The sequence below is a fragment of the Pristis pectinata genome, chromosome 15 (assembly GCF_009764475.1).
Source record: "Pristis pectinata isolate sPriPec2 chromosome 15, sPriPec2.1.pri, whole genome shotgun sequence".
NCBI classification, from domain to species: Eukaryota; Metazoa; Chordata; class Chondrichthyes; order Rhinopristiformes; family Pristidae; genus Pristis; species Pristis pectinata.
Genome location: NC_067419.1, coordinates 6,787,853 through 6,813,561, shown reverse-complemented (window position 1 = coordinate 6,813,561; position 25,709 = coordinate 6,787,853). Strand labels below are relative to the sequence as shown.

The 25,709-nt window shown below is 44.4% G+C and overlaps 1 protein-coding gene across 4 annotated transcripts in view; it reads left to right on the top strand.

The window, feature by feature from the left end:
• The first annotated feature begins 6,149 nt into the window (after positions 1-6,149).
• The window catches only part of yaf2 (YY1 associated factor 2), a 122,516-nt gene continuing 102,956 nt past the window's right edge, over positions 6,150-25,709 (top strand). For 2 of the 4 annotated variants that reach the window (XM_052030608.1, XM_052030606.1), the window contains exons 1-3: positions 6,467-6,602; positions 7,114-7,239; positions 20,857-20,898. In XM_052030608.1, the coding sequence (XP_051886568.1) occupies positions 6,577-6,602; positions 7,114-7,239; positions 20,857-20,898 (194 nt within the window). In that variant the 5' untranslated portion in view covers positions 6,467-6,576. Of the gene's footprint in view, positions 6,603-7,113; positions 7,240-20,856; positions 20,899-25,709 lie in introns of all 4 variants that reach the window. The other 2 variants (XM_052030609.1, XM_052030607.1) reach the window with 2 other exon arrangements.

The following is a 25,709-nucleotide window of genomic DNA, read 5'->3' as shown; positions in this document are numbered from 1 at the left end:
CTAATAAACAAGAAACTATCCACCTTTGAATATTCTGATGTTCAGGAGTATGTCTGTCTGTATCAGGAAGTTAGAAGTGCTAAAAATACTGTAACGCATTAGGGTGGATAAATCCCCAGAATCTATCCCAGGATGCTGAGGAAAGCAAGGGAGGAGATTACTGGGGCTCTGTCAAATCTGTACATTGCAGCCTTTTTCTCAGAGAACAGATGGTTTTTGCTCTGCCTGCTTCAAATAACAGAGCTTGACTGCATTTTTGTTGGGCAAGATTGCATCATGTTGGAGTAACAATTTAAGGTGTGCATAATTAATTTGACCTTCCGTAGTGCTTAAGATTGCCTGGTGGGAATAACAGAAATTTTTTCCCATGCCATTTCCCAGATTAAATGGCTATAGGGCGGATGTGATAGGGATGAGCGTCAACGCATGCTGTAGTTTCATCTGGGGCAAACTTGATCCATCTGCTGATCCCCCTCTCCCATTCATTCTTCTAAGTTGTAAATATCTATGTTGAAAGTCTTCTAAATGTCACTGTTACTTCCAGCAATCAATTACCATTGTAAATTGTCACACAGACCTTGTCTTTGACTTTCCACAAGCCATGAGTACTGCAAAAAGGAAAACGCTCTGTGAATAGTTAGAGATAACCAACAAATGTTATCAAGTTTGCTACTATGCAGAGTTTTCAAAAATAAAAGACAGCAAGAGAAAGGTAGAATGGGGTCAGATCTTCTAACCCCAATAAAACTTGTAATTTTCTATGTTTTTTTCCAGTCCCATTCCTAACTTTTGGCTCCTTTATTTCCAAGAACTGTCTTGTACCGTCCTGAAGTTTCCCACACTTGACCCCTTCCACATATCCCCACCTACTAACGCCACCAATGCTTTTTTTTGTATCCTGTATATTGTCACCTGAACATATTGCCCTTTTAAGTATTTGTGATTGTGCTGGCATTTCCCACACCTCCCAGCGAACTTGAGAAAGAAATGAGAGAACTTAAGGAAGAAATTAAGGGGACAAAAAGGAGCCATGAAATGACCTTGGCAAGTAGTATGAAGGAGAATCCTAAAACCTCTTATAAGTACGTTAGAAACAAGAGGGTAGCTAAGACCTGGTCCCCATATGGACCAAAGGGATAATCCATGTGTAAAGCCAAGAGATATGAGCAAGGTCCTAAATGAATACATGCCATTAGTATTCACTGGGGAGAAGGCTGTGGACGCTGGAGAGTTAAGGGAGGAGCACACTGTTGTTCAGCAGCACATCTGTAGCAGGAAGGAGGAAGTGCTAAAAATATTGTAATACATTAGGGTGGATAAATCCCCGGGACCTCTGGGAATCTATACCAGGACACTGAGGAATGCAAGGGAAGAGATTGCTGGGGCTCTGACAATTCAGATTGAGCAACTAAGGAAATTGAGGAAGCCAGAGCAGCAGACCTGGTTTACATGGTCTTCAGTAAGGCTTTTGACCAGGACCCACAGGTAGGCTTGTCCGGAGGTTCTGAGGTGTGTTGGCAAACTGGATCCAGTTGGTGATAGGTCATAGTGGATGGGTGTTTTTCAGAAGTGGTGTCCTGCAGGGATTGATCTCGTTTGATCATTGCCCGGCCCTTTCACAATAAGAACGTTACTTGCCACTTATCAGTACGCAAGTGGTGTACTGCAGGGATCAGTGTTGGGACTATTACTTGAAATATATATAAAGAAACTGGATGAGAATGTAGGTGGTCTGATTAGTAAGCTTATAGACAACATAAAAATTGGTGGAGTCACAGCTAGGGGAGAATATTGTCTAAGGATACAGCAGGACATAGATCATCTGAAAAGCTGGGCAAATGGAACTTAATCCAGACAAGTGTGAGGCAATGACACAATGTTTGGCTTTTGGTGTGTCAAATGGATAATGAAAAAATCAGCTGGTGGCATTCTTTGAATATTTTGTCATTTGAATCAATCTTATTATCAGTGTTTGACGAATCCAATAGTATTTTGAGGATGTAGTTACCAGGGTAGATGAGGGAGAACCATTGGATGGAGTATTTAAAAGAGACCACATGAAAGATTATGTATAATGTAAAAGTTCACACAGTTAAGGTAACATATCAACATAGAAAACAGGAAAAGAGAGTTGGACTAAATCAGTCTGATCAGTTAGTGGGCCCTCAACTCTTCACAATTTATATCAATGACAGATGGAGGATTGGGAAAAGGGATGTGAGGAAGGTGCAAAGTGTTTGCAAGGGGATACTGCTAAGTGAAGCAAGTGGCCAGGAAAATGGTCGATGAAATCAAATGTGGGAAAATACAAGGCTGTGCAGTTGGTAGAAAGTAATAAAGATTTTATTCAGTGAAATATTAGCAACTGCTGCACAGACGGATCTTGGTGTGCTAGTTCAGGCAGTACAAAAAGTAAGCTGCAGAAACAGCAAGCAGTTAGGAAGTCATCAACCTGGAAGGTTTATCTGATTTTCTCCCCACAGCCACTGCCTGACCTGTTAAGGACTTCCAACTTTTGACTTCTGGCATTTTGGCCTTATTGAAACAGGGTTGGTGGGGTGGGGGGCGGGGGTGGATAAATACTTGTTGTTTGATTACTTTTTTGGGATCAGGGCCCTGCTGACAAGGCCATCGTTTAATACCCATCCTTAATTGCATGAAGTGAGGGTGAGCTGCCTTCTTGGTTACTACAGTCCTACTGATGAAGGTGCTCCCACACTGCCATTGGTAGGATTTCCAGGATTGAGACCCAATGTCAATGAAGGCGATACATTTCCAAGTCAACAGGGTTTGACATTTCGAGGGCAAGCTGCGGGAAGTGGTGTACCCACATCCTTGGTAGTGGAGGATGTGGGTTTGGAGGTAGCGTTGGAGGAGCCTGGACAAGTTACTGCACTGCATTTCATAGATGGCACACACTGTGGTCACAGTGCACCAGCGTGGAGGGAATGGGTTGCCAAGCAAGTGGGCTGCTTTGTCTTGAATGGTTGACAGGATCTGCTGCTGTATTCATTGCAGACAAGTGGGGAATATTCCATCCCACTCCTGACCTGCTTTGCAGATGGTGGAAAGAACTGAGTCACTGTGGCAGGAGGCCCAATCTCTCACCTGTTTCTGTAACCATAGCATCTGGTCAGTGGTGTCTCCCAGGATTATGATGGTGGGGGACTTGGTCATGTTAAGGATGGGTTAGACTCTCTCGTGTTGATGATTACCCAGCCCTTTCATAATAAGAATGTTACTTGCCACTTATCAGTCCATGCCTGAATGTTATTTAGATGTTTCTGCATACAAGCATCGACAGCTTTGCTTGCTGAGGAGTTGCAAATAGAATTGAACATTGTACACACATTGCTATTCCTACTTCTGACCTTATGGTGGAAGGAAGGTCTTTGATGAAGCAGCTGAAGATGGTTGGGCCTGACGCACTGCCCTGAGGAACTCCTGCAGTGATGTCCTGTGACAGGTATAGTTGACCTCTGTCAAACACAGCCATCATCCATTGGGGGAGTTGCAACTCAGATCACTGGTGTATTTTCCTTTGACTTCTATTTTACTGGGGTGCCCTCAATAAAACACTGCCTTGACATCAAGGGCAGACCAAGGCTGTGATGAGATCAGTCCTAGCAAAACTAAATAATTGGCATCACTGAGTAGATGCCACTTGATAACACTGCCAACAACACCTTCCATGAATTATAAAACAGGAAATGCTGGAAATACTCAGCAAGTCAGGCCACATCTGTGGGAAGAGAAACCGGAGTTATTTTCAGGTCGAAGAACCTTTGATCTTTGACCTGAAACGTTAATTCTGTTTCTCTTCTCACAGTTGCAGCATGACCTGCTCAGCAACTCAAGCACTTTCTGTTTTTGTTTTTAGAGTTCCAGTATCAAGCAGTTTTTTTGACTTTCACTTTCCATCAGTTTGTTAATAATTGGGAGCAGACTGACTGTGTGGTAATTAGCTGGATTGGATTAGTCCTGTTTTTTTGTGAACAGGAGTGATCTGGCTGATTTTCCACATTGTCAGGTAGATGCCAGTATTGTTACTGTGTTGGAACAGCTCAGCGAGAGGCACAACTTGTCTGGAGCGCAGGTCTTTGGTAATACAGCTGGGACGTTGTCTGGTCCCATAACTTCTGCTGTATCCATTGCTCTTAGTCTTAGTGTAGCAGTTAGCATAACGCTATTACAGCGCCAGCGACCCGGGTTCAATTCCCGCCGCTGTCTGGAAGGAGTTTGTATATTCTCCCCATGTGTTCTGCATGGGTTTCCTCCGGGTGCTCAGGTTTCCTCCCACATTCCAAAGACGTACAAGGTTAGGAAGTTGTGGGTGTGCTATGTTCGTGCCGGAAGCGTGGCGACACTTGCGGGCTGCCCCCAGAACACACTACGCAAAAGGATGCATTTCACTGTGTTTCGATGTACATGTGACTGGCAAAGATTTCTTATCTTAGCTTCTTGATGTTACGTGGAATGAATTGAATTGGTTGGAGACTGGTTTTTGTGACGATAGGGATCTCAGGAGAAAGCCGGGATGGTGCATTTATTCTGCTGAAAATTGTTTCCGATTTTTCTTTAGCGTCTACATTGCCGTGCCCTGCGATCATTGTGGATGGGGTTGTTTTTGGGAGCCCCCTCTTCCTGTTAGCTGTTTCGTGACTGCAGAACTCCCTTCGGTCCACTGACCGAGGGAGTGTTTCGCTCTCCACCATCCGCCGATTCCAGCTTCACTAGGCCGGTATCTCATCATCTTCAGTGAAAGCTGGCACTGCTCCCAGCAAGGACTTCCGTACTCATTGAACTGGGGTCCATCTCCTGGCTCATTTGTCATGGGGGTGGCGGGGAAGTCGAGGGATACGCCTGGCCGGGTTCCCGACTGTGCTGACGTACATTTCCAACGGCAGCGATGGGTCCCACAGCCCCTCACCGACGTCCAGTTCCCCTCAGCGCCCACCCAGTTTATCACGTCTGCCATCCAAAACCTGAAGGAGGGCGTTCTGGGTGCGAGCACGGGACTTTCTGTCCGCCAGGGCTGCAGTTCTACCAGCGCTGTCGAGGACAGGTGCTCCCGCCGCAAGGTACTCTGTCGAGGGCGGGTAGGTTTACTCCACACGTCGATGCACTCGTCACCTGCCGCAGACCCTGCCTGGCATTTCTGTCCTTGGGGGCGGGAGAGGAAAGCACCGGCTCTCTCCGCGGCAAGGGGGCCCCACCAGCTCTCTCCGTGGTGGGTGTCCCCTCACAGCCCCCTCCCAGTGAGGGATATCGGCGGCCACACCCAGAGTAGGTTCCTGTACCCTGACTGCTCTCAGTGCTTCTCCCCAGGAGCATCGACTCATCAACTGCGGGAGGATGGTGGGTGGGAATCAGGACAGTCTTTCCTCATTCTTCTTGAGACTTCCAGGATCTTGGCAAGTGAAGTTTGCAGTGAAGGCGGTGGGTGGGAGGGAGGGAAACACCCGGCCGAAGTTTTGCATGTGGTCAGTGCAGGTCAGGTTGCTTCCTGGGACCGATGCGGAAAGAACTGGGTGAAAGGGTTCAAAGAGTCGATGGTGGGAATGAGAGCTAAAATATCTCAACCCTGCCTGCATATGCGGTCACCAGCAGAGACCGAGGCCTTCACGCCAACTCCCAAGTTAAATCCGCCGGGGTTTCGGGAGGACGCGTCTACATCTTGGGGGGCGGGGTAAGACTCGGATCATTTACAACAATAAGGATCCACGTGGTCTGCGTGCAGAAACTGCTCAACGCATTTCATTAAATCGCCCAAGGACTGGCGGCAACCTCCCACCACCATTAAACCAAAATTAACGTAACATCACTTCACTTACTGGACTCTGCTCAAAACTGCCCCTCCCCTTTTAATAGGGCACCCTACGTCAAAGTACACGCGAACTCAAAGTTTGCTAACTCCTCTTTAAAAGACCCTCCCCCACCCCGGCCACCTTGTGGCGGCTTTGTCCGAGTAGCAGCGGATTTGAAGCTGCCCGGGACAGCCCCCATTCATTCCTCGCTGCCCTCCTGATATCCTGCCGTCGGGCTGCTGATGTCATTGCATTTCATCATTGCGAAGGGGGCGGGGGGAAAACTCTTGCTTCCTCTTCCCTACGGGGGAGGGGGGGGGAAGAGAGAGAGACAGAGTCGGTTCCAAGCGACGTTTGCCGAATTGCGAGCGGAGATAGAGTTCACGGCGCCGTCTCCTCCCCTTCTCCGTGTGTGTGTGTGTGTGTGTCTCCCTCTCGCCCCCGCGTCCGCTCGCTCACCGCGCCTTGCCCGGACCCGGCACAAGGCTGCAGAGCATCAGTTGCCCATTGCAAACCTACCGCCTTGTGCGCCGTGCGTGTGTTTCATAAAAATCTCCGTGAGCTGGTTGGCCCCCGGCGCGCCACGTGAGACGAGTCACCGGACAGCTGGGGGCGGTGGGGGTGGCTCGGTCGGTCGGTGTGTGTGTATGTCTGGGGGGGGGTGGGGGGGGAGGGCTGGGGGAATCCAGGCGCTAGCAGAGGAGCTCTGAGCCATTCGGATTGGTTTCAATAATAAATAATAAAAAAACCCAGAGGACTTAACGCTGTTATGGGAGACAAGAAGAGTCCCACCAGGTAGAGTACTTTCAGAGCCGTCACTCTATCTCGCCGCCCTTGGGGAGGGGAAGGGAGTTGTTTGGGGGGGGGGGGAGGAGGAGGAAGGAAGAGAAGAAAGCAAAGGGGGCTCCCTTTAAATGTTTTCATGGTGGGGGTCCTGAGCGGCGGAGAATGGGAGCTGGTGGCCGGGGAAAGCGGAATGTCGGGGTGCTCGATACAATTGTAGCGACCATGGCGGACGGGCTGCTTACAGTAGCCAGTGTGCGTGCCTGCGTGCGTGGGAAATTGACATGGGAGGCTGCAGTTTCGCTCAAAGGATCTGGCCCTCTTTCTTTTGATCGGCACCGATTGCCGCGAAGGTCTTTGGAGGAGGAGAAGTGGCGGGGTCGGGGGAGGGGGGGTTGGGATCAGACAGAGACAGAGAGAGGAGGGAAAAAAAAGAGGCGAACTGTTCGCAGGATAAGCCGGTGTACCCATGTATCTTTTTCCCCCCTGCTCTCCTCTCCATTTCTTTTGTTGTCCAAAACAGACCCAAAAGGCAGCCGAAGCCTTCCACAGACGAGGGATACTGGGATTGTAGCGTTTGTACGTTCAGGAACAGCGCAGAGGCTTTCAAATGCAGTATGTGTGATGTCAGGAAGGGCACTTCAACACGGTCAGTATTCCAACTTCCCTGTTTTATTTAATCTCGTCCTTAACGTCTCTATTAAGAAATTAATGTTGCACTTCTTGAAATATGATTGGAGGGTTGCGGGGTCTCCGCGATTACCTCTGCAGCCTTGGATGTATTTGCCGTTCGGAATTTACTGTTTCGTTTCAAACATCAGTCGGCATATCATCAGTTTTGCTGTTTTTTTAAGAACCGTAGTCAGAGAGCTGTGAGTGAAATTGGGCTTGAGTGTCGCTCAAAAGATGTTCCTAGACCATTTCTGCTCGGTTATGTCTCACGCTCTGAGAATCTGGCAGTCGAATCACTTTACCAACCAAACAAAAAGGCTCTGCCCTTGAATGGAATTACCTTAAAAGCTCTGGGAGTCACGCTAATCAGGCAGCTTTAGGATATATTTCCCTTGCTGTTGTAGAATTTTTTGATTAATTAATAGCTTGAGATAATTTGTCTTAAATTGAACTGAAATAGAAATTGCTGAAAATATTCAGCAGGTCAGGTAGTGTTGGTGGGGAAAGGAGCAGAGTTGGTATCTCAGGTTGGTGACTTTTCATCAGCACTGTCTCACACTGAGTTTATCCTGAAACCTGTGCTCTGCTATATTTCCCTACTTGGTCTCTTTACTTCATGCAACCTTTCTTCAGCCATGAGACAAGAAAACGCGCTCACTGAGCCAATTGAAACAGTAGTGCAATTGGGTTGAATATATTTTGATTATTTGTGGGAAAACTGGATATCCGACACTGAATACGGTATCAGCATGAAGCCTGTTTCCTCTTCAGCTTAAGAGTCACAATATGACTTTAGGCATAGTTTATTGAAATGTTTCACTGTAAAACCATTTGATTGAGGAAATCCAAAATGTGCATTCTTTTAGATCAGGGAGAGGGTTATTACTCTTAAGAAGAATTCAGAATAACTTCAATATTCCTTTTTCTTCTACCTCAAACATCAGTGCTGTGAGCAAGCAGGAAGGCAACCTTATGATGAAATTAAATTATCGTCTTGAGCACTGCCATTGACTTGGGATTTTACAGTGCTCACGTCACTTCAGTTTCATTTACCAGTTCCCTGCTGTTGTTTGGTTCAGCAACTTTCTGCCATTTCACCCAATAGGTCAAATAGGCAGTCAAAAACCAGCAGGAAAACAACTTTTTTTGTTGTGCACAAAAGTTGTTCAGGCTAGGCTGTTATTCCTTGGAACATAGAAGAATGAGGGGTGACCTCATAGAAAAGTTTAAAATTATGAGAAGTATAGATAAGGTGGACAGTGACAGTCTTTTCCCCAGGGTAGGGGAGTCCAAAACTAGGGGGCAAGGTTTAGGGTGAGAGGGGAAAGATTGAAAGTGACCTGAGGGGAAACTTTTTCACACAGGGTGGTGCAGATATGGAACGAGCTGCCAGAGTAAGTGGTTAAGGCAGGTACAATGGTATCATTTAAGAAGCACTTGGATAGGTACGTGGAGGGGCGGGGTTTAGAGGGATAGGGGCCAAATGCAGGAAATTGGGACTAGCTGGGTGGGCACTGTGGTCGGCATAGACTGGTTGGGCCAAAAGGCCTGTGACCATGATGTATTGCTCTGTGACTTTAAATAGCCAGATGTTCAAAATGTAAATGGGATTTTTTTTTTCCTGAATTGGTGAAGCACACGTCACTTTTGTAGTATATAATTGCAAAATTCAGTGAATATTTCACACCAGAGTTTAAGGTTTGATTGTAGACGCCTGCAAACAAGATTTGTTTGCCCCTGCACTGCCAAATATGATTATGATGCAGAGGAACATTCTTGCAGTGCAGCTTCAGCTAAGTGGGGAGAATCTGGTCAGAATGTTCTTTCTGTCCTTTGGGACATGACCATGTGCAGGCAGAAGCGATTAGGTGTCATTAGCTTAACTAGTTTGGCACAACATTGTGGGCCGAAGGGCCTGTTCCTGTGCTGTACTGTTCGATGTTCTATTCTGCATATTCTATTTCCCATCTTGAATCCATTGACTTGTATGTTCCTGAAAACTTTGAGATGCACCAGAATCCCATTTTGATGTGTGAGCCTTAACCCCGCAAGTCAGTACTGCACCTGACCGTTATTTCCACACCATGCGTGGAGCCTTGCTGGATACCGAGCAGAATCCTGGGTTGATAGTTCCCTCCTCTCCACCCAGCATAGAGAAGCCAAGGCAGTTGAAGCAACTCCAGTGAACCTTTTGCAAACCCTCCTGGTCCATATGGTTCAATTACTCATTGATGCTGAGTCATTTGGAAGTTTTTTTTTTGTGTGTAGTACCTTGTGCCACTAAAAGCATTGCAGCTCTATTGAAATAACCTTTTGGAAATGAGGGGCCAAATAAAGTTTAAATTTAAGTCATATCAAAGTGAAATCAAGAAACTTAGCACAAAGTTTTCAACACAAAAACGTTCTTCCCCAAAATGATCAGTCAATTGGATACAGGTGGATAGGGTAGTGGAGAAAGGCGTTTGATAAGCTTGCCTTCAGAGGCCAAGGCTTTGATTATGAGAGTTGGGATGTCATGTTGCAGAACACTGGTTAGACTGCATTTGGAGTATTGTGTATGGTTCTGGTGACCACACTACAGGAAGGATGTAGAAATGATAGAAAGAGTGCAGAAGAGATTCACCAGAATGTTGCCTGGAATGTCTCGCAAATGTGACTTGAGTTTTTTGAGGAGGTAACCAAGGAGATTGATGAAGGCAGGGTGGTAAATGTGGTCTGAATGGACTTGAACAAGGCTTTTGACAAGGTCCCACATGGTAGGTCAGTCCAGAAAGTTGAGGCACAAGGGATCCATGAGGCATTGATGAACTGGATCCAAAATCAGTTCGGCGAGAGGAGGCAGAGGGTAGCGGTGGATAGGTGCTTTTGACCAGTGATCCATAACAAGTGGTGTACCACAGGGATCTCACAACAAATTCTGGAATCTGGAGCAATACACAAAGTGCTGGAGGAACTCAGGTCAGGCAACATCCATGGAGGGAAATAAACAGTCAACGTTTCTGGCCAAGACCCTTAATCAGGACTCAGATCCACAGGGATCGGTGCTGGGACCTCTTGTTTACCATATTTATATAATTGGCGTGTATGAGAATGTAGGGGTACAATGATCAAGTTTGCAGATGACACAAAGATTGGCAGAATTGTAGATAACAATGTTGTCTAAAGATGCACCGGGACACGGATCAGCTGGAATGTTGGGCAGAATGGTGGCAGGTGGGATGTAATCCAAACAAGTGGAAGGTAATGTACTTTGGGAGGTCAAATTCCTTTAGGACATGTAGAATAAATAGCAGGGAGCTTGGGACCATTGATGTGCAGAGGGACTTTGGGGTACTAAAAGTGGCAGTGCAGGTGGATGAGATAATGGAAAAAGGCATTTGGCAAGCTTGCCTTCAGAGGCCAAGGCATTGCGTATAAGAGTTGGGATGTCATGTTGCCGCTGTACAAAGCATTGGTTAGACTGCACAGTTCTGGTCACCACCACTACAGGAAGGATGTGGGAGAAAGTGTGCAGAAGTGATTCGCAAGGATGTTGCCTGGAATGGAGGGCTGTAGTTATACGGAGAGGTTGGATAGGCTGGGGTTTGTTCTCGCTAGAACGTAGGAGGCAGAACAGTGACCTTATGGAGGTTAATAAAATCATGAGGGGCGGCATGGTAGCGTAGTGGTTAGTGCAACGCTATTACAGCGCCAGCGATCGGAGTTCGATTCCCGCCGCTGTCTGTAAGGAGTTTGTACGTTCTCCCCGTGTCTGCATGGGTTTCCTCCGGGTGCTCCGGTTTCCTCCCACATTACAAAGACGTACGGGGTAGGTTAATTTGGGTTTAAAATGGACGGCGCAGACTCATTGGGCCGGAAGGGCCTGTTACCACGCTGTAGATAAAATTTTTAAAAAAATTTAGATGGGATCTTTTTCCTGAGTATAGGGAAGTCTAAGTCTGCAGGGTACAGGTTTAAGGTGAGAGGGGAGAATAGTAAAGGAAATCAGAGGGGTAAGTTTTCCCACACAGGGTGGTCGTTACATGGAACGAGTGGCCAGAGAGGTTTGCGGAGGCAGACAATTATGTTTAAAAGGCATTTGGACTGGTACTTGGCTAGCAAGGGTGTAAAGGGATGTGGGTGTAATGCAAGTGAAAGGGTTTAGAGTAGGTGAACATCATCATCGCCATAGATGAGATGGGCCAAAAGGGCCTGTTTCTGTGCTGTACAATTCTATGTCATTGTAAATCTCAGTGCAATAAGGTTTTCTTGAATAAAGGTAACAAGTGATATGGTGCAAAAGCACATAAATTTTATATTACGTGAAGTGCATGTTAGCATTGAATGACATGGTCATGTTGTGATTCTTGTATTTCTGTATACTGTGTTCAGGGATTGAGAGAAATCTTGTATGACTGATTTCACTTTACTTTGCAAAATTTGTTTTACTTTTTGTAATAAATCATTTTATTATTAGGATATTATCCTGTTTTAAAGATTGGATGAAATAGCAGGTAACGGAAACTTGTGTGCTCGGTTGAATTGGTCTTTCATCTGAAGGATGTGTTGGAATTGAAGAATGCTTTTATTATTGACTGTAAATGATTTGGTGGATAATTTTAATCCAAAGGTGAGGTAAATCATACGGACCACTCTTTATATAAAAAAAAATCAAGTCCCATTGTAGTGACCATTCCCTGTGAAATGAATTTGGCAATTTGGTGCTGTTGGAGTGAGGTTGATGGGAGCTGCATTTTTATTTGGGCCAAGATTAATGTAAAGGAAATTTTGTTCTGTCTAATTGAGCTTTGAATGATTTCGGAGTTGCAGATGGGTGCCAATGTAGAAAATGTTCCAGACCACAGCACCGACATCCCTCGACCTGATTAGCATTTAAAAAAAAGAATGAGAACATTATGAGCTTGAAGTTTAAAATTTTTGCTGAGCATTTGTAATGTGCCAGTCTTCTTGTAATCATTTCCAAGTCTAAGGCATTGTGTTTCAAATGGAGGTTTTTGTGGAATGACGCATGTGAACTGTAACTGTGGTAAATCTTAGTAATGTGTTCAGTGTTAAACATGGTTTATTATGGTTCTGGCTCGTCTAAATGTGTGTACTGACGTCAGCCTTGAATGTTGAAATTTTAATGACTGGTCATAAGTGTTTTTAACAAATAAAGTAGAATGTGTCAAGTTGGGTAGTTTTATAAGCAAAAGCCAAATATCTCAGCATCAGTATGTTTTTTTTTAAACGAAGAATCAAGGATGGATTCTAATACATTTTCACTGATACTTGTTCACTGAAAATTAAACTGCTTATCTTATCAGTTTTTATAAACCTTTATTTTGTACAGTTTGTAATAACATGGGGTTAACAGATTTTTAATGTTCATAGTGCAAGTGCTTTTTTGCTCCTTGGTTATCTTGGTTGTGGAGAACTTAACACAAAATGCACACCTTAATGTTTCTTGACAGGATAAGTTGCTGTCATACTAGTGTATTGATGCTTATCATTGGTCGGGACCTCTTCACTACATTTCCCAAAAGTGTGTACGGTATTTGCAAATTTCAGTGAAATATTGCGCCATTTTTAACCTGAGTCTTGTTTAAATCTTATCATACATAATTATTAATAAGCAATTTTTAGTTGCAAGATCAATGTTGCTGAGGCACTCACAGGAGACTGGAATGTCTAAGGCTTTGTGACTTTCATAATTCTCGCCTGCGTATTTTCATTCGGCTGAGTACTTCAGAAACCTGAATGGGGTGGGGCATGGATCTGTGAAGCAAAGGAACTATATCTAGAGATTTGGATTGTGTTTTTATTACAAAATGTGTTTGTGTGCCAAACAGTGTAAAAGGTATTGGGAGGAAGTTCCACAATTGCTGCTTTGCTTTTGAGCTCTCGAGTCCTTTATTGTTGAATTTTAAAATCTGAAATAAATTGACAGCTTGAAGAAGTAATGAAATAAATCTGCCTTTTATATTATGATTGCTTTATTTGAAAGTCTGTGTTAATGCTTAATTCGCATGACATTAAGCACTTGTAATTACTTCAGACAGTAAAAATAAAACTCTGACCTTAGATTTCATATGTAGATAGATACTCAGCCACTTTGTGTAGATTTGGCCAGAGGCTGTCTTTGTAAATACTAAGTAGTTCTCAGTTGCTGTAATTTTGTATGGTTTTATTTTACTGAAATCACTTCCTAGTTCAAGGCTTCCTGCACAATAAACAGTATAAAAAGACAGTGGGGTAGTATTCCATTTTTAATTACAAATAAAATTGTATCCCTCTTTTTTAAAAAAAAGGGATGCAGTTATTACTAAATGGGGACTCATTATTTCAACTTTACTGCCATATGTAATAACTTGGTTGTAGTTATGAATGTGCAGGCAGCAGGAATATTGAATAATAAATAAGGAACATTGAGCTATTTTAAAATAGTTCTCCTTTGTGTCTCTGTGTGACTATGCACACTTTCTCATCTGCCCTTTTTCTCTTTGAGGTCCGTGTTCAAATCTAACTGACCTCAATGAGATATCTCTTCTGGATATATCCTCCTCTGGGGCATCTGAACTGGTTTCCAGTCAGTGTAACTCCTGAAAATAAAATAGCCTACAGTTCAGCACAAATTGGGAATTAAGATCATATGGAGAAACCTAAGTGATGGCTTGTGTGAGTTCAATATCATTTATGTTAAAGTTATTGAGTATGGTTAAGTATTTTTCTGAACTTGGAGACTAAATGTCAGCGGTTAAAGCTAAGCGAGCATGGACAGAATGAATGTGATTCAGCCTGCCTATGCTTGCTTCTCCCACGGCCCCAGGTGCAAAGAACATCCACCCAATACATTTGATGATCTGATGAAAAGGAAGAAAATTTAATACAGGAAGGTTTAAGTGTAACTCAGTAATTCTGCCTGTGAATCTTTGGATTGTGACATATTTGTTTACTTGCCAATTCGTTCTGTTCGCCTCGCTTTCTAAAGCCATTGTGAAAAGGCCAAAGATTCTGCTGCCAGTGGTGGGGAGAGAAGGGGCTTTCTCAACCGTACATTCCCATGTCTCAAGTGTGGAATTGTTAGGCAGGAAGGGAATTGCAGCCAAGTCTGATCCACTTTCAGTGCAACAATGTGTTTCTTTGTTGGGTTCCGTAGATAACAGAGCAGATCTTTGTCCTTCCTAGACCTGGGTACTGAGGCCAATTATAACACAATCACTTCAGTTGAGATTGGTTCATGATATCAACTGAAGGTTGAATGTGAGACTTTCCTGGTTCCTGGGATTCACCCACTGATTGGATCAAGTCATGGACCAAACCAGAACAGTAAACAAAAACCTGTTGACCTCAGCAGTGCATTGGGATTGTTTTTGAATAACTGCATTCTTCTTCCGAAGACTTACTTTTCCAGTTCTTTGTTCTTGATTTGAAGATGAAATCTGTAATGAAGACTGCATGTTCCAAGATTTCCATTTCTGTAATATCCCCGAGGTGGGAGACTCTTGCCTTGGTTTGGTTAATCTTGTAGTTTGTTTCTTAATGCAAAGTTTTCCTGCCCATTTTCTTCCCTCTTAAAGCATTCCATTCCCTAGCCAAGAGGATGCCATTTCAATTGTAATGCAATTCAAAAGTTGCACTGCGGTATTATTGAGGAGTCTGTTACTATTGTCTGATTCTCACTATTGTCTGATTCTCGACTCTGAGTATCAGCAAGTTGATCAACTATTGCATATTGCAAGCACGATCATAGCTGAGTCTGATAGTACAGTGAAAGATCATCTGGCCATACATGTAACAGAATTTGCCAAATAGGATCCAGGATATTGCTGGAGATATTGAGCCATCGATGGCAGATTGAACATGGGGCCAACCTTGCTAGTTGACCTCAGCTTCTCATCGCATACATTTGCGGAGCCAACATCAAAATAACTTGTATCTTTTATGGACTCTATAATGTAGAAACAATATCCAATTGCACCTTGTAATGAGAAAGGAACCAGCACTTGGATGACCCAAGAAAGGTGACTGAAGATTTAACCAATAAGTTGGTTGCAAGAGATTTTGCATCTGGGATGCGTACTGGAGTGTTTGGAAAATGGTGTTCCAGAGTACAGGACTGAGAAGGTTAAATGTTCTCGCCATGGTAACTCCAGCCCAACAGGCTGGAGGATCTTACAACTTCGGAGGGAGATGGAGTGAGGTGGGACAGCTGAATGGTTTATAGAAACACAAGATTAATATTGGTTTATGCCAATCAGGAAGTTTGGCTTAAGTTAACAGGAGCAAGCTTTGGAGCTGAATGGGGAAAATGGTTTCTGTATGTTGGAAATCATTTAAAACTTTCTCTATACAGCACAGTAACAGGCCCTTCCGGCCCAACGAGCCCGCACTGCCCAATTACACCCATGTTAACCTACTAACCTGTGTGTCTTTGGAATGTGGGAGGAAACCGGGGCACCCGGAGGAAACCCACGCAGATGCGGGGAGAACGTACAAACTCCTTGCAGACAGCTGCAGGAATTGAACCCAGGTCACTGGCGCTGTAATAGCATCACACTAATTACTGCACTACTGTGCCACCCACGTTCTTAACATTTCACGTCTGCACCATTTTTACTTAAAAATATACTTCGTACCTTATTGTCAATCGTGATGATTCAATAGCCTTACTTAATCATAAAGTCTGCTTGAAGAATTTCTGTACACCATGGTCCTAACATCCATTGTTTTAAATCTAAATTTCACACTCAGTAACATCAGCTGTCTTGTCATCAGTACATTAAGGAGTGCATAATGTTGCTGCTATTATTTGTTCCTCCCAATGTGCACTAGATATGTTGCAATAAAGTGCGAGAAGTTGTGGCTGTTAAAGCCTAAGGGGATAAGCCTTTGATAGCTTGGCGGATGTTCTGTCTGTGACAGCGGGAACAATTTACTTCATGGCTCTTGTTGGAAGGAGTTCACAAGTTAATAATTTGCAACTTGAATTTGCACCTCAAAGATGCTCAACTGGCCGAGATACTGAGGCGTGCCCAGCCCCAGCCAAGAATGATGCTTTCAGGAAACGAGAGGGATGATGGGAGAATGGGTGATGAATGTGTATTTTTTGTTTGTTCATTTTTTTTTCTTTTCAGGATGTTGACATCACTGGCAAGGCCAGCAGTTATTGCCCATCCCCAATTGCCCCTGTGAAGGTGGTGGTGAACCACTGCAGTTCCTCCGGTGAAGATGCTCCCATTGTGCTGCTGGGCAGGAAGTTCCAAGATTTCAACTCAGTGTCGATGAAGGGCCGGCACATATTTCCAAGTCGGGGTTTGGAGGGGGTCCTGCGGGTGGTGTTCCCATGTGTCCACTGCCCTTGTCCTTGGCAGTAGAGGTTGAGAGTTTTGAGGTGGTATCAGTGTCATCTGGGCGGGTAACTGCATTGTGGAGTTGCTGGACTCTACAGTGGCGGAGAGAACAAATGACTATGTTGATGGTTGGGATGCTACTGAAGTGGGCTCCTTGGGCTTTCATGTTGTGGGGCTTCCTGGAATGGTGTTGGGGTTGTGCTCATTCAGGCAAGTTAAGGACACTTCATTCCCCTCCTTGCAGAGAGGCCTTGGGGCATCGGAAGGTGAGGAGGATGCCCACACCTTATGTAGCTGTAGTTTATGTGGCTGGCCCAGTTGAATTTCTGGTTGACTTTCTGGGACTTAGCAATGGTCGTGTCTCTGAATATTGAGGCTAGGTGGTCAGAATCTCTCTTGTGAACATAATCACTGCCAGACATTTTTGTGGTGCAAATGTGGCTTGCTACCTATCAGCCCATGCGTGAATGTTGTCTAGGTCATACTCCATGGTGGCACGAGCTGCTTCATTTGCTGAGGAGCTGGAAGGAAATTGAACATCAGTGAACATCCCCCACTTCTGACCTTGAGGGAAGGAAGGTCATTAATGAGGCAGTTGGAGGTGATTGGGCGTAGGAACGCCAGCAGAAATGTCGTGGGACTGGGATGTTTGAACACCAACACCCCCAGTTGCCTTCCTTTGTGCACAGCATGCCTCCAACCACTGATGCCCATTGACTTCAGCTTAACCAGCACTGTTTGATGCCACACTTGGCCAAATGCTGCCTTGATGTCACAAACAATCACTTTTGCTTCCCCTTGTGGAACTTGGCTCTTTGGTCCATGGGTGTGATGAGGTCTGGGACCAAGTGGTCCTGGCAAAACCCAAACCGGGCATCGGTGGATAGGTTATTGGCAAGTGTTGCTTGGTAGCACTATTGGTGAGGCCTTCAATCATGTCGTATTGACTGAGAGTAGATTGCTGTAGTGAGCTGGATTGGATTTGTCCTTTCTTATGAACAAGTCATAATTAGACAATTTTCCTCCGTGTTGTCATAAATTCATAGGCTCATGCAGCATGGAAGTAGGCCCTTCCGCCTAATGTATCTGTGACAGCTATGAAGCGCCCATCCACACTAATCCCTTCTTGTTTTGCTTTCTTGCATTGTAACTGTACTGGAACAGCTGGATTACAGGCATGGGATTGGTGGCCTGGTTTGGTGTAAAGGGGGAATAAGATGTGTGGGGCCATGAGTTTACAGATGACTGTTCTGTTGCCACCTAATGGATAGTTTGTGCTGAGATGCCACTTCTGAGTCTTTTCTCTTGAGCACAGTTGTAGTATCACACCACACAAATCAAGGGTGACCTCGGTGTGAAAGGACTTTGTCTCCACGGGGACTGTGTTCTACTGATGTTCTCGTGGACAAGTGCACCTGCCACACGAAGATTGGCGAGGATGAGATCAAATAGTTTTATCCCTTGTATTGACTTGCTGGTTACCTGCTCCAGACTCTGTCCGGCATCTCTGTCCCTCAGGACTTGGTCAATCAGTCTGTGGTGGTGCTAGCAGGCCACTCCTGGTGATGGACACTGAAGCTCCCCCAACCTGCATACCCTCTGTGCCCTTGCTACGTTCAGTGCTTCTCTCAAAGCTTGTTCAGGATGGGGGAGCACTGATTCATTTGCTGAAGGAGTGCTGTGGTATTGAAATCTCTTCCTCATTATATCCAGCGACGAGAAGGAGGTTTGCTTGCCCATATTTGGTCTGATACCATGAGACTTCATGGGGTCTGGAGTCCATGTTGAAGTTTACCAGGGCAACTCTCTTCTATCTGTTTACCACTGGAACACCACCCCTGGGTCGTCCTGCCAGTGGGACAGGACATATCCAGGGATTCTCACAAAATGGTTGCTGCATGGAAGGAGGCCACGTGTCTTCGTTAAATCTGTACCATCTTTATCTATCAGCAATCTGGCTGGTCCCACTCTTCCCACAGGTCTGCTATTCTATCTGTATAGATATTTATCCAGTTGACACTTGAACACTCAGATTGAATCTGCCCCACTACTATTCTCAACGGTCAACTTCTCCTCGCATTAGCTTTAGTATAAACCATCGTTTGGTTTATATTAAACCTTCTTTCTGACCCTCCTGCAACTGAGGGAGTGTCCCTCTATTGATCTTCATGATCATGATTTTAAATACTTCTATTAGATCCTCCTCTGTTCCCAAGAGAATAGTTTTAGCTACTCTCGTCTCTCATCTCTGGAATCACCTTGCACCTGCTCCCCCTTTGATGCCTTTGTACTTCTCCTAAAGTGTCGTGTCTAGTACTGCAGATTCACACTTTAGGAAAGATGTACCTTTTTGCAACCCCATTTTGATGCCTTTATGTTCATTGTGGCTTCCTTGCTCTCGTACTCTGTGACCTTTGTGCTCCTGTTTGCTGATGTAGACTCTGGTTTCTCGTACTCCGTAGAACCTCTACTACCTTTTATCACTGGGTCTCAAGTGGTCTGCAACAGCCGATTCACCCTGCACTGACCATGGCAGCGGAGAGTATCTCTCTCCTCACGTGCAGTCTGGAATAGGCTGGGACTGTCTTCCCTGGAGCGAAGGAGGCTGAGGGGTGACCTTGTAGAGGTTTGTAGGATCATGGACAAGGAGGATGGTCATGGTCTTTTCCCCAGGGTAGGAGAGGGAGAAGATTTGAAGGGGATCTAAGGGGCAAGATTTCACACAGAGGGTGGTGGGTATGTGGAATGAGCTTCCAAAGGAAGTGGGAGAGGTGGGTGCAATTCCAATGTTTAAAAGACATTTGTACCAGTTGATGGATAGGAAAGGTTTAGAGGGATATGGGCCAAATGCAGGCAAATGGGACTCAGTCAGGAAGACATCTTGGTCAGCATGGATGAGTTGGGCCGAAGGGCCTGTTTCTGTGCTGTATCACTATGAATCTCTTGTTACAAAGTCGCTTCCCTTGCCATAACTTTTAAAACTAGACATGTTTAATTAGTTTTAATGTGATATCTAGTTTTGTTGCTTAACTAATTTCATATTTAATGTTAAATACATTGTACATTGTTCTGAATAAAATATACTAGCTAATTAAGCAATTTAAATGTTTCCAGCTGAAAGCTATCACAAGCTATCACATGTATTATGTGTTCTGTCAGATATGATACTGCAGGTATGACTGTGTCAGGCTGACTGGTCCAAGAGACAGCTCTCCCTTTTTAGTCTCCAGTCCCCAGATGTTGTTGAAGAGAACTCTGTCAGGTCGATTGGGCATGGAACAACTTTATCACATCTGAGTTGCCCAGGTCAGTGGCAGGGTGCATCCAGTTTATCCATTTTCTGTTTCAGTGGTGCCGTTTTAGAACGTGAAGTGGGGTGCAAGATCACTTCAGGGGGTAGTTAGTCAAACACATTACCATAATTAATAAACCATAAATGCAAAATCCATTAAATCTTAATCACCAGTCTACTGCAGTGTTTAATACATTGTCCAGCAGTTCTGCTACTGTGTAAATATCATGTCTGAAATGCCTCCTGTCCGAGAATATTTTTAAAGCTAAATCTTTGCTTTTACTTTGTGATGCCTCTTGAACATATCATTTTAGGCCAGAAAGCTCACAACTGTCACTGTTTTAACAAGAGTTACAAAATACTACAAACATTGTAGTTGATTATATTCACAGTTGAAAAGGGTCATTTTAAATAAATCTTAAAATCTTTTAGAAGTTGCAGTTGAATTGCCTTAATTCTGCTTGCAGCTTTGAATCTGGTACACTTGGACTTGACCAGGGGTCTGTACTGTCCACGGTTAATGATGAATTACAAGTATTTGTTGCACTTTGGGTACCCATTTTGATCATGATGGACATTGTGTACAAAATGGCAGGTTGGATTCATTAACTATGCATGTGCACTGTCTCAGTTTCTGTTAAATGTAGATGTGCTTTCTCACAGCTAACTAAGGGTAGGCACAAAATAGGACAGCAGGTGTAGTTTGTTTTAAAGAGCTTCTATTCTGTAAAAGAAATACTTATTTGACTGAAATGTTGTGTTTCTGCTTGGCGCCACCCCATCACAGCCATGCTTTCTGTGATCCACAAGTCTAATAATTTGTAGAACTATCAAGACCACTATCCCCACTGTTCTTGGAGAGATCCTATCACACTACTTGTGTTTTTCCTTGTGCATGCTTGTTCTCTTCCTTGTGTTGATCTACTGTGTATATATGTATTCTCTTTCTATTCTTATTTCTTTGCTGCAGACAGAGTTTTGGCAGGACAGCAAAACAACCAGGATTTCCCAGGTAAGTCACAGTAACGGTTCTCATTTTCGTTCCAACTTGCCCCGTGTTCCTTGGATCCTTCCAAGCTGTCGGCTGCCTTTATTCGCATTGAGTTGTTGATTGGCCTATTTCGACTTAACTGTGGCCTTTTTATTCTTGTGCCCCAGCACAAGAATAAAATCGGACCTGCCTCATATTTAAAGTAACAGTTCTATTGCTAATTCAATGTGAAGATGCACGTGGACAAACACCATCTGTATGCACCAAACAAACATTGTAGAAGCCCAGCTGTGTGGGGCAGTGGTCGACAGTTATCCTGCAGCTGGTGTTTGTATTGCATGCCATACCATTTGTACAAGTGCTACTCTTTTGGTGTTGGGCTTGTTAACTATTTTGACCCTAACGTTAAAAACTGCAGGCTTGTCTGTAAGTACTTCATCATTAACAGTTGCACATAGGCAGTACCAGCTCAGTGCACGGTGGTGGGTGTCTGCCACGTGCCCCCATGTAGCAACTTGTACCACATTTGAGTTTAAAACTTGAAAATTCAACCACTTCCAAAAATGGCTGCAGACTGTGCTCAACATAATCAATACGATCAATTTGATATGTAAAAAAAAATTATAGGGACAGCAGGAGACCATTCAGCCCGTGGGAGCCTGCTCCACATCTATCAAGATCACGCTGATTTTCCACCTCAGCCACTTCCCTGCACATCCTTTTTTTTCCCTTAAATATCCAATTACCTTTCAATCTATGTTTTGAATGAACTCTATATCTCCACAGCCCCCCTGGTAGACAATTCTGAAGATGTACAACCCTCTGAAGATATTTCTGCTCATCTTTAGTCCTGAAGGGCTCATCTCTTGTACTCAGTCTGTGACGACCCCCTGCGCGCCCCCCCCCCCCTTGCGGTTCTAGACTTCTTAACTGGGGTGGAGAATCCTCCTGAGTTCAGCCTATTGAGGGCTGTGAGAATTTTACGTTTCAACACGATTCCCTCTTTCTTCTCAATTCCCGAGGATATGGGCCTGTTGTATTCAATCTCTTCCAACATGGCAAATCTGACCTCCCTGGAAACAGTCCAGTGAATCCTCCCTGCACTCTCTCTGTACATCCTTTCTTGGGTCAGGAGGCCAGAATTGTACTCTGTACTCCAGGTAGTCTTGCCAAAGCCAGCTACAATTGCTGTAAGACCTGCTTCCTCTTGACCTCACATCCTGCTGTAATGATTCATCTTGTACACCTGTAGATTGGCATTTTGTTACTTCTATCCAAGCACGCTCAGATTCCTTTCAGTATCAGCCAGTCTCTTGGCATTTAAAGTGCTCTGCCTCTGTGTTACGTGCACCAATGTGGATGCCCTTGCATTTTTCCACATTATATTCCATCTACCTTTCAGTCTCTTGCCCATAAACTTTGAAGCCTCTTCACATCCTCCTTCATGCTGGCAATCCCACCTAGTTTGGTATCATCAGCAAACTTAGAAATAGGGCACTTGGTCCCCTTGGCTGAGTCGTCATTGGTGAATGGCCTGGCCTCGAGCACCAGTCCCTCTGGTTCTCCACTCAGTGCAACCCACGAATGGTTCATTCTCGCTCCACCTGCTGTCTGCTAACCAATTCTCGTCCCTTCACTGTCTGCCCCCACCCCCCCCACCCCCCCCCCCCCAAAAAGAAACAAATATCGGCATCTGATGGCACAAATAAAGGAACTGACTAAGACCAAGATCGTCGAGTATTTCGGTTTTGTTATCGGTGCTCGAGGTCTATGGGAGAAGGACAATAACACCTTGTTCAGCTTTCTGGGTATTCAGAAATATAAGACATTTGCGGAAGACACTTGTAGCCTTGCGATACGATTAACTATTGATCTATTGCAGGTGTTCATGGATTATTGATATATACTTTGTATATATGTAATTATTTGTATATGTGTTTGTACCCCATTTGAAATGGAAATAAAGTTCGAAAGAACCTTGCCCCCGCGCCTTTGACCAAGTTCCTTTTTGCAGGACCATTCAGCCTGTGGGAGCCTGCTCCACATCCATCAGGATCACGCTGATTTTCCACCTCAGCCACTTCCCTGCACATCCTTTTTTCCTTAAATATCCAATTACAAACCTTCCCCCCCCCCCCCCATCTTCTGTGGAGATACATCTTCAACACATTCTCTGGTAGATGTGTCAAATGCTTTTCCACTGATAAATCAATGCATAACTCTATTGTACTTTTCAAGGTCTTCTGTTGTTATATCCTTGTTTTTAGATTGCAGCTGCACTGACGTTAGCTGATGGGTCTGTTGTTCCCTGGTTTTCTACCCCCCCCCCCCCCCCCCCAACCTTGCAGAAGTGGGATCACATTTGCTATCCTCCAATCCACAGGAATAATTTCAGAGTTTGTGGAATGTTAGATGATTAATATCCAGTGAATCCATTATCTCTGTAACCATCTTCTTCAAGATGCTGGCATCATGTGTATTTGTTGATTTAAGGAAACATCAGGGCTTGTCGAGTAGTTTGAAGTATTTGAAAAGCTTGAACAAGGTAGTGTTGCTGTCTTGCTATTCCAGGGGCCCAGTTTCAATCCAGACCTCAGGTGATGTTTGTGTGGAGTTTGCATGCTCCATGTGCTTCTGCTTCCTCCCACCATTCAAGGTGTGCTGGTCACTTGACTAGCTACTGTACACCCCTCTAGATAGGTGAGTGCAAAAGAATCAACAATGAGATGATGGCTTGTGAAAGAAAGTTAGGGGTACGAGGTGATGAGAGCGAGGAGGGGACTGAAGGGATTGCTCTAGGAGCTGGAGTGTACCCAATGGACTGACTGGTCTCATCTGTACTATGAAAGTAGCTTCTTTCTCTGCCTATGGCCCTATTTATAGAAGAAGGCATGTTTGTGTACTTCATTTCCTCTACCTCTTGGGAGCCTGTGTTCCTTTTCAACTCTGACCTTTCGTAATAAATTGGGAAACACTCCCTGGAATGCTGGAGCATTGTGTACAACTACAAACTTGTGTCGGACACTTGCTACTGGGATTTATAATGTGTATGGATGGAACTGGATGTTGAATTTAAATGATTTTTTTTAATAAGGTGATTAGATGATTTAATTTGGGTCATGACCCAAAAAGTTGACTGTCCACCTCCCTCCATGGATGCAGCCTGACCCACCGAGTTCCTCCGGCATGTCTTGCTCCAGATTCCAACATCTGCAGGCTCCTGTGTCTCTATTGAATTGAGGTGTTTTGCTTGTTCTTTAAAAAGTGATTATTGGTAAATTTGTTTAGTTTTCTTCCTAAATTAGATCCACCTTGAGACACGAGACTGCAGATGCTGGAACCTGGAGCAACACACAAAAAGCCGGAAGGTGGGCAGTCGACGTTTTGGGTCGAGACCCTTCATCTGGACCCAGTGATCCTGATGAAGGGTCTCGACCTGCAACGTCGATTGTCCATTTCCCACCCTGGATGCTGCCCGACCCGCTGAGTCCCTGTGTGAAGTTTTTGTGAAGATCCGCCTTGAAACTGGCCTTTTGCAATATGTAAGAAATATGAGCTGAGATGGTGCTGATCACTGGTGTGAAGGAGCAGCGATCCAATATTGGTAATCCTTGGCGGATTAAACGTCGACAGGAGATGGATTCAAATTCCACCTGGCAGCTTGGAATTTGAATTCAACTTTTAAATTATCTGGAAACAAAAGTAGTGACAGGCTCTACTTCCAAGGCGGTCAATACCTCACAGGCAGTCGCCTCTATCAGTGGCACATCAATTTCAACGGCACTGCTCCATATAGATTATAAGCAGTGCCTTTGAAATTGACAGATCAGTCTGTATCCTCCCCATTTTAAAAAGGCTCTGGGTGATTTCAATCAAAATCGGGGCTTCAGTCAGTTTTCACACTTCATTATAGTGCAGTTTTCTGAATGCCGAGATTCCGGATGGAAGTGCAAACCATAATACCAGATATAAGCTGGGTGGGGTAGTGAGGACTGAGGATAGGGTTGATTAGATTTATTAGACTGATATCTCCAAATGGGTGAGCTGTCTTATGAGGACAAGTTGCTTGTGTCCACTGTAAGAGGAGGTTTGATTGAAATGTACCAGATCCTGAGGGGTGTTGAAAGGGTAGATGTGGAGTGCATGTATGTTCTTCTGGGGAAATCTAGAATGAATGGGTCACTGTCTAAAAATGAGGTGTTGCCTGTTTAAGACAGTTGGGGGGGGAGGGGATATCTTTGCTGTCAGAGGGTTGAGAGCCTTTGGGTGGAGACTCTGTGAAAACCTTTAAAGCAGAGCTAGATGGATACTTCATGTGCAAGAGTTTGTAAAGTTACCATGGGTAATTGGGATCGCAAAGGTGAGGTTATAAAAAGACCCACAATGATCATAATGAATGGTGGGGCAGGTTTGAGGGATTGAGTGGGTTCTCCTCCTAATTCATACATTTGTATAAAATTGACTATGAGACTATAAGGTTCATTGTAATGATCCAATAGTTCCTAGGCATAGAAACCAGTTGTTCAGACCAAGTTACAAAAGGACATGACTTCAGTCCCATGTGGAAGTGGCTGGCATTTAAATTCCCTCTGAAGTGGCCTTTGCAAGGTTGTAGGAAGGGTCGACAAGCAACCATAATCCAGTAATTTTTGTTTAAGGTTCCATCACCATCTAACTTTACTTTTTCTGTATTGAAAAAGTAGAGACTAGAAACATTAAGAATCGGACTTAATGGAGCTGAATGAAAAATAAGTAATGCATTGAAATCCTGTTAATGTTTTGGATGTAGTCTTGTATTTTGGGTATGGATTTGCATTTCAGTTGTAGATAAT